The sequence below is a fragment of the Numida meleagris genome, chromosome 1 (assembly GCF_002078875.1).
Source record: "Numida meleagris isolate 19003 breed g44 Domestic line chromosome 1, NumMel1.0, whole genome shotgun sequence".
NCBI lineage: Eukaryota > Metazoa > Chordata > Aves > Galliformes > Numididae > Numida > Numida meleagris.
The window spans coordinates 57,040,059-57,049,497 of NC_034409.1; the positions used below are offsets into that span (position 1 = coordinate 57,040,059).

The window sequence follows — 9,439 nt, forward strand, 5'->3', positions numbered from 1 at the left end:
CATACACGTGGTCTTGCCGAAAAAGGCAATACTTCGCCACTTTTTTCAGTGTCTTACAAGCATTAATTGTCACACAATGTATTTTTCAAAAAAAAACCACTTATTCTCTAAGAGTGGAAAATTCTTAGTGTATGGTGCATGTTGACTTTCCGCTGCAGACCACTCTACTTTTTGTGCCAAATGAGCTAATTGATGCATCCCAAATAGCCTACTAAATAAAAATAGTAAATAAATATTTTTCTGCATCTTTATTTTTCATTTCTTTTCCTAGAAATGTATGTATAAAAGCAAGTTCTTTTAGTTTCTGAAGATATTATCTACTGCTGACTTGGTAGTGAGATAATTTCTGTAGTGCTCATCAGTGCTATCGTGAATAAAATTCTACCATCACGTGGCAATTAAGCAGCAAACACTGTTTCTAAGAATAATATGTTCTATTCTTATGCAAATGCCACAGTTAATTTTCTTCCAGACAAATGTTTTCTTCCTGGGGAGCTGGAAAGGACTAAAAATACAGTCGTATACTCCCGAGTCCTATTTCTGATATCTGCTCTCCTCTGTTAAATGTATGAAAAGGACAGAGATGGAATGACTCTTAAAGTTTGATGATTGTTTTATTCTCTGATTCACACTATTCTCATGCATCTTCTGCAAAGTTGGGGCTGGATTCAGATGATTATTAACTGTCCTTCAGCAGAAGTATATGTAGCTATCAAGCTTCTCAAAGATTGGTTGTTTTTTGAGGGGAAAATATGAAGTAATTGTACAACACATAAATCACACTGTTTTTTGTCTTTTCCTCTCATTTTTGTATTTGTGCACACACACGCACACAGTTATCTATTATGGATCAATGAGTTATTAAATGTGTCTAATTTTCAATATATTCTTAAAATAAATGTTTCCTTGTGGGAGGAAATTCAGGAAAAAGGAAAGCTGGCATGTTGTTGCATGTCTCTTACAATTAATGGTGATAGCTATCCTTGGATATGTTTGAAAGCAGTAGGGGGTGGAGGGGAGTTAGAAAGGAGAGGGTTAGCTTTCAGCCTGAAAGGAGATACAGTATGTTCTGACCTTCTCGTTAGCCAACGACAGCATTGTTTAATATTTAACCACTAAGCAAAAGTGAAAGAACTATACTCTCATGTGGTCGTATATTTAATTCTTGTGAGAGATCAAACAGGAAGCAGTCGAGAGTCAGGATGTAGCAGGGTGAGACAAACACGGTATACCACAACAGCAAATATCTTCTCTTTGCTGCTATGTAATTTATATGAAAGCATTGCCAGGGCTTTCGGTAAGTGCTATATGTAAAGGGCTGGCATGTTTTTGGAATGAAGTGCAGTGTGCGTCTGAGATGCATGTTTCTCAACCTCTTCCTTCAGTGCAGTGACAATAAAAAACACCACGCTCAAATGAGCTGCACAAAATGCACATAACTTTTCCTTCTTTATTCTATACTGACAGCCTTCTTTCTGCTGTTTTTTTTTAAATTACACAGAAACAGAGCTCCACTTTCTTCTTGTCTCTGCTTCCAACAAGGTTTTATGTTGTCATTTGTCTGCCCTACAAACTTGACTGTGTATAAAGATGAAAAAACAATATTTGCTTTTAAGGTTCTCAGATACAGCACCTCACTCAGGTGGGAATTGCTAGCAGGATCGGAGGTCAACAAGTGGAGATCCCCTCAGGCAGAGCAGGGCATGGCCAGCCGGGGGGGCCAGGGTGGCCCCAGTTCCGTGGAGAGGATGAATATGCTAGGCGAGATGCAGTGAGTACTGTGTTACACATTTGCATAGTTTCCGAAGTAGTGATATGTTCGGGTATTTTTTTTCCTGCTTTACTGTTTGGAACTCTTTTCCCCTGGAATACTTTCAGTTGCTTCTCTGACATTCTTTGCTTTGCTCTTCGAACCTTCGTTAGCTCTTCTAACTTTTGCTTGCTGTTCTTTCACCTTCGCTTCTCTCTAATTGCTTTCTCCCACCTTACCTAACCTTTTTTTTTTTTTTTCTCACTCGAGGCCTTCATTCATTAATTGCAGTTCACCCAGTTCTGCTTCTGAGCGCCAGCAGAGGTGGATACTGCTTTCCATTTCCTTCTTTGAAATATGCCTCTGTATTTTGCGGTCATTGTAAGTAGAAAACATTGAATTAAATTGTCCCAGACTACCCTTCTACTTTGTATTGGTATAGTTCTTTTGTCTTCCGTATCAGTGTGCAACAAACAGCAAGAGTTAGGGCCACAGAGTAAAGTGTATGCTTGCACATAACAGTACAGGTATTCCTAAACAAATTATTTTCCTACCTCGGCCAACGGGATGTAGTAAAATCATATGTGTTAGTTAATCAGTGTTACCTAGGCAGCCATCATGATTTCATGTTCTTGGCAATGCTGCTTCTGGAGGTTGATGTTTCTGATTCAACCTGATGTGTGGTGAGGTTGAAGATACTTCCTTTCCTAGGAGAGATCCAGTTGCCTGCCACCAGTAGTTGACGAATTTGCATCTTGAAGCAGACTGACCTGTGACAGCTTTACTGTAGCGATCTTTTTTGCCCTTTCTTTTGTTCTCTTGTTATAATTACCATTTTTCCAGTTTCTTCCTTGAGTGAGGAAGGAAAGATCTCCTTCTTTTGCATATTTAGGCCATTGTGTGTTCACACTACAAGAGCAGAGTTTTGTAGTTGCTTTGGAGTGCTTCATGATCTCGGAATGGCTTTACAGAATGACAGTGCAACAGTATGGACTTCCTTTTTAGATTTTGATGAAACAGAGCTCCTGCAACTCCCACTGAAGTTGAGAGGAGAAGCATAAGGCTTTCAAGAACTGGTCACACTAGAGATAAACTCTACCGTTACTGTTCAAAACCATTAACTGTCAAAGCCAAAAAAATGTATTTGCCTAATTTGACTTGCTATCTGTGCTTCAAATTGTGGTATTTGAATTTGTGAACGTCCTCATTTGCATTTACATCTAGAAGAGCACTCACATGAGAGGTCTTAGTGTCTTTCCTTTTCATTTTCGGAGGCATCTCTAGGTTACCATTCATTGCCCTTTCTTATCATTTGTCTTTCACTTCTGAAAATTACTTTTTTTTTTTTAGATCTGTGGACTTTTATCCCCAAAGGCATGTTCAGTCATTACTTTCTTAATATTTTATTACCTAAATTGCTAACATATTACTGAAAATTCACTCAGGGACCCATTTTCTGAGGTGTTATGCAAACAATTGATTTCAACATTCAATGCCTGTAAAACTTTAAAAGATTCAGGGCTCAGTACAATGTGATTTGGTTGTGTTACCATTTCAGATGAGCTCCTCTCACCTCAATCCAAGTTCATATTCTTTTAACTAATATGAGTTTAAACCATTCCTCGGCTTTGATAAAACTATTTTCTTGCTGATTGCTGCTGTTTGTTGCTGCATTGTGACTTTTTCTGTTTTTTTTGTTTGTTTGTTTTTTAAGACAAAAGAAGGGCATCATGACTGGACCTAAATGTAGTGTAATATCATTAAACTGTAAAGCAAAGCTCACCTAGTGCACTTTCCTTTTTGCATGAGGATTTATTTATTTCTTGCAAAGAATTATTCCCATTAAAAAAAAAAGTTTGTTAGATAAGCCCTTAACTTGTAGCTTCCTATACTTAGATAATTATCTTCAGTGTGGTTTCCTTCACTAGGACAGAGCTCTAAATTTGTCATTCCTCTTTTTGGAGAGAAGGACTTATTCAATGATGTTCATGTTCCTTATGATGCAGTATTCAACTCATTCTTAGCAAACAGCCTTCCTGTTCCCTCATTCTCAGCAAGTTTCTAAAATTAACCTCTGCATTTTGGGAGATTAGATCTAGAGTGTTCTTCCTGCCCATAAACTTGAGAGACATTTACATATGTGTTCTTGTGTTGGCTTTCCCCTCACAGTATCCTCACCTATTATTCTTACAGTCTGTACTTGATTTTTCTCTTGGAATATAATCTCTCATTTGTGCCTCCTACCCTAGAATCAACATGCAGGTTACTATCAACTCACCATTATTCTCCACCTAAAAGGATAACTGCAGCATTTCCTTAGCTAACAGAAAATACAATATAGATCAAGTGGTCAGTTGAGCAGCAGAAATAATGAAGCCTGGTTTCTTACAGATTTGTGTGCTGTCTTGCATATCTCTATCTCCCTACCACCACCTGGCATCATCTTCTATCTGTCTATAACCCCCTATAGGTCTCCACATCTCCAGGTTTCAGCTGTTCCTCCAAGTCATGCATATCTTCCTGCTCTATTTCTATACCCCAGCTGCCCACCATAATATCTCTAAACCATCTCGTCATACTTCCATTTGTCTCTTATGTTCCCTAGCTATCCCCTGTGAGAAGCATGCTGTCTGGCTGAGCACATCCTAACCTGTCCTTTCTGCCACTCGGATTCAGTGATAGAACAAATCTAGTCGTGTCTAACTGGCTACCTCTTTTTGTAAAATTTGCAATATATGTATGTTTACACATATGTACATATATGTGTGTGTATGTGTTTATACATCCCTACATCAGATTCAGTTAAATTAGCCACAGAGTTCAACTGTTTCTATGTGGAGATGAACAAATGCACAGTCTCATAAGTCTTCATTCCTGAATAAGTTAACCAAAAAAGAAGACTCAATAAAGGTATTTTTGTCAGTTATTTTCTACTACTGTTAATTGCATGGAAGTTTAATATAAAATTATAATTTATAGATGCTGTACAAAACTAGATGTTGTCATATGTATGTTGCATAACTATTTCTATTCATAAAGAAATGTAAAAAAGAAAAAAGGCAAAAATTCTTCCAGCCTTTCCATCCTTGTTTTGTTGTTGTAGTCTAGTATAGGTTAAGTTCACGAGAATACACATTTTCATTTTTAGGAGTTATTTAACAAAATTTTATAGCCTTAATGCTAAAAAGCAGCCACTATGGTCAGCAGATATTCTCACTAATTTCCCCTAAGAAGCCATTCTTAGAGTGCTAACTCCATGCAGTATGAGATAGAAGCAGAACCATGTAGTGCATTTTAAGGTGAAGGCCACCTGAATGGACTTCAGTTTGATACTAAGACTCGTGTGTCAAGGAATGTTTGTTTTGAATGTTTTTTTTTATTTCATCGCTTTTCTGTAAACCCACGGAGTACTTGTCAGGCTTGATGACTCTAGGCTACACATATGAATTAATTTCAGGTTTCACTGCCAAATACAATAATTTTGAACAATGAAGAGGCCCATTCATTCCTTTCTAATACTAAAATCTCCTCCCCTTTATAAGAAGACAGGATGTTACTGGGAAAATCTTCTTTGCCTATCATTCTTCCAGTAAAGCTTCTTTTCCTCCTCTTAAACCCTCCTCTCAAATTAACTGTGCACATGATCAGTGCTGCATGAGCCATGCAAGAGAGTCAGAATCTATTATTTGTTCAGTTCTATACCAAATGACTTGGATTTTATTCGCTTATGTTGTGAGAGATGTTAGGCAGCATTCTCCCATGCATTTCTGTGTTCCCTGCACACTGCTGCCACAGTAATTCTAGCCCGCCCATATCTTTCCCAGGCTCTGCTTTGTAATCCCTTCATTCCCTTCCCCCTCTGCCTCAAATCCTTTTCTTGCTGACCTCGCTGTCTTTTCTTCCCTCACCAGTTTGCTCTCTCTGCTTCTACTTGAGGCTTATCTGCAGAGGTTACTGCTCGCTAAATTGTGATAACTCTGATCTGAGCTCGCTGCAGCTGGTTGCTCCTTGTTGGAAAGGGATTGTGCTGCTTTGCTCTGAGCTGTAGGTTCAGTACGGTGTGTTCAAGCAGCCTCAAGTCCTTGGTGTCCAGAGTTTTCTTCTGGCTGCCTCTCACAGATACTAGGCAAGAGGAAATGTTTGCTTTAGGGATGTCAACTGGAATTTGAATTTTCAAAATGTACCTGTTTTGTGTCCATATTGCGTATCAGTGACATTGCCTAGTGTACTGTAAATTCACGCTTCATTTTAGTGTAAGCAGATTTTTTTCTAGATAGACAAGCCCATAAACTCAGGCTTGTGTTGTGTTGCTCTCTTGTTTCTTTAGAGAATATCTGCTACTGAATGAAAGCAGAATTAACTCCTTTCTGCTCTTCAACAGTGATTGTCTCTAAACTGAGATGGTGGTTCTCAGTTACCTAGAACAGGTACTGAGTATAGAAAAATCCAATCTTTCTGATTTGAATCACTTTTTTCTTCTGCTGCTTCACTTGTTGGCTCTTTTCCCAGGCATGGGTCAGTTACATAGTCCTCATGAGTGGACAGTCTGAAAAGGCAAGACAGATAGGATAGGGAAGATGAAAATAGTCGCATTCCTGTTTCTCAGGTAGTATGAAGAAATGACAACCAGGAAGGCAGTGGTTTGCCTGTTGTCTTTTAGGAAGTTGATGGAAATGTCATTACTGGAAAGCAAATTCCACTGACTTCCAGTTCTACTTTTAACCCCACCTCCTTCCATGAGATGAGATTTCTAAACATAACCAACATAGAAGGGGGTCAGACTTTTTAATGGATGTTCAAAGAGATTTTAAAAATCCCTGAACTTGAGGCAGTCCAGCAATTTTGTGTACGCTTGTTGTTTTGTTCTCCATAAGAGGAATCACTCATTCATACAACAAAAGAACAGTGGCAGCAGATAGAAGCACCTCCATGCTGCTTTCCCTCTGTTCTTTGCCTTTTTGCTTTCTTGTATTTTTTGGGATTACCATATTTGTTCAGAAAGTACAATAATAATTTCTACCTTTTTCCAGATGCATATGCATGGACACCAAGAATATTCCTCCTCACCAGTATTCCAGATGCCGAGGACTTCAGCCAGGCAACCTTCGGCACCCCCTGCTCAGCTCCCACACAACAACCTTCAGGGCCAGGGCCTTTGCTACACCACCAGTTCCACTGAGGACCTCCAACCAGGTCACTCTTCAGCCTCTCTTATAAAAGCAATTAGAGAAGAACTTCTACGTCTTTCTCAGAAACAGACAACAGTGCAGAACTTCCATAGTTGATTTAGCATTCCCTTGCAAATCTGCCAGCTATCTGCTTCCTATGGAAGCAAAGACTTACAGGAAATCAGCAATGTTGTTCTCTCAAAAGAATGGACTTTCACAGCTCTTTAGACCACACTTCTGGAAAAAAAGAAAAAGGCAGCAAAATGAGGAGAGTAAGGAGAGACTGGGGACAATCATCAGTGTCATTGCAATCAATGGTAACTAATCTGTTAATATTACGGTGCTCCTCTTCTCTTCCTACACTCAATCCAGTCTAACAAATAAATAAAACCTGAAGTCAAGAAGTCAACACACCGGCAACAAAAAAAAAAATCACAGGAACAAACTCCAAGTGTAGTAGACTCCTTTTTCTAAGGAGGAAGGCAAAGGTTTGCTTAAACTGAGATGACATTTTGTAAGAGATTCCAAGTATTCTGATCTCTCCAGTGCTTATGGGGAACTGGTTTGTGTTGCTGTTCTCCAAGATTACAAACTGTATCAGCTGTAGGGTGTTGAAGGTGTAATCCCACGTAAGAATCACTTTGGTTGTCAGTAACAGTAGGACTTAGAATAAAAGGCTTTATGAACTACTTGTAACAAACCGGAACAATAATTGTTAAAGCTCTGTGCTTCCAAATGGAGCTACCCTCTGCACTCTTCCTTGTTTTCCTTCTGGTGCTGAAGCTTCAAGTGTTCCTTCATCTTCAATGTTTGCAAAGTGAAACATTGGCCTTGTATAACTAAGAAAATATCTGTAGACTCATTCAGGCTGGAGAAACAAAGCAAAGCATCCAAACAGAAAGGGCTTGGTATTTAATTTGTTTTGAAAATCATTGAAAAATAGGAGAGGAATATTCAGCCACAGTTGAATCTGGGGAAACGTGTATGTATGTTTTTAATATATATATATATTTACATACTACTCTTGCAAGACCAGCGATAAAATATTGCCACTCTGTAATTTGCTTTGTGGACAGAAACCAATCCAGCCTGACTGGTACAGGGTCACCAGCATTATGTTTTAAATGGATGTCCTAAATCATTGCTTATGTTTGGATCTGAATAATTTTAGTGAAAGTCAGTGACAGTTTAGAACATTAACATAGGCTTAGATTTGCAGTTTGGAGACAGTTTCTATATTTATACTTGTTCCCACTGTCCCCTTGGACAAAGGGTAAGCATTATGCCCATGGTAAGAATGGTACGTGCCATGGAACTGTTTGTCGCTGTTTTTTCCAGAGTTTTAATTTAATACTAGCTATGAATTTACTAATATTTGGCCATTGCATAACTGTAACTGACGTAATACATACGGAGATTTTACTTAAGTCGTGATTTGTTGGAGTGTTTTTATTTTCAGATCAGACTGTACTAAAGCTAGCAAACTGGCACTGAGATGGGAGGGTAAGCTATGTGTTTGTTAGAAGGCCTTGCCTCAGAAAAAATGAAACGCAAAACTATTTGGTGCTACGCCATGGATATTTCAAATGCTGTTAGAAATTGGTAGTAGCCAAGGAGATCATTGGGTAGTTGATCAGAGTAGGGCTGTGTTTGCCTTACTGGGGCAGAAATAACATTGGTAAAATACAAGTATGTCATGCTGGTTTAGTATGGTGTTCTTTGGCTACCGTATCAGTTCCCGGCTCCATTGTACAGTTCAGTAGCCACAACAGGACTAGCTCAGGCTGAAATGAAAACAGGAGGATGCCATGGAAGAGCCGTACGTACCTTGTTCATGAAGTACGTATGTAATGTCATTTGTCACCATAGCCAAGACTAGGAAGCAACTAGCTGCTCACTGATGCGATAAAAACAATGGCATGTTGCTTCCTTTTTTTATTAGGGAACTAAGTTGTTTATCTTTTTACCCATTTTTTGTCAGAAGACAGTATGGAATTGTTTGAGCAACTTCATGTAGCAAAGCAGTATAAATTCATTTCCAGTTCACTGTTCAATACTTAGTCCTCATGGGCACTGGTTGAGGTTTGACTGGAGTCAGAACACCTGCATGACTATGAACTGCACTATCTACAGGTCATTCTGTTTTGAATTTTTAAAGCCTTTTATGTAATAATCAGTTCTAGCATAAAAATAAAGAAACACTTGTTTTCTGCCAGATTTGTAAATGTGAATGTTGCTGATACTTCTGAAGAATGTTGGGTTTTGCGACGTGAGGATTCTGTCAGGCAATGCTGATCTTCTTGAAAATGCTGAAGACTGTTACTAAGTGTTCCAATTTAAATCAATTCCTTCATAGCCCAGGTCCTTCTCCAGCTTAATTCTGCAATGAAGCCTGAGGACAGTGCTTATAACATTAGCACATTACAATGACTTCATTTTAAGAAAATGTGGTCTTCTAGAAAGTAAGTGGTTTCTGGCTCCGGCTATTTAAGGAGTATGAAGTCCTTTGAAATTTAAAGGT

At 38.7% G+C, this 9,439-nt stretch overlaps 1 protein-coding gene across 3 annotated transcripts in view; it reads left to right on the top strand.

The window, feature by feature from the left end:
* The window catches only part of KIAA1549 (KIAA1549 ortholog), a 74,539-nt gene extending 65,396 nt beyond the window's left edge, over positions 1-9,143 (top strand). The window contains exons 18-20 of one of the 3 annotated variants that reach the window (XR_002435400.1): positions 1,617-1,771; positions 2,021-2,131; positions 6,781-6,918. Coding sequence is in view for 2 of the 3 variants with exons in the window: in XM_021387872.1 (XP_021243547.1) it covers positions 1,617-1,771; positions 6,781-7,035 (410 nt within the window). In the remaining variant the exon portion in view is untranslated. Of the gene's footprint in view, positions 1-1,616; positions 1,772-2,020; positions 2,132-6,780 lie in introns of all 3 variants that reach the window. The other 2 variants (XM_021387872.1, XM_021387882.1) reach the window with 2 other exon arrangements.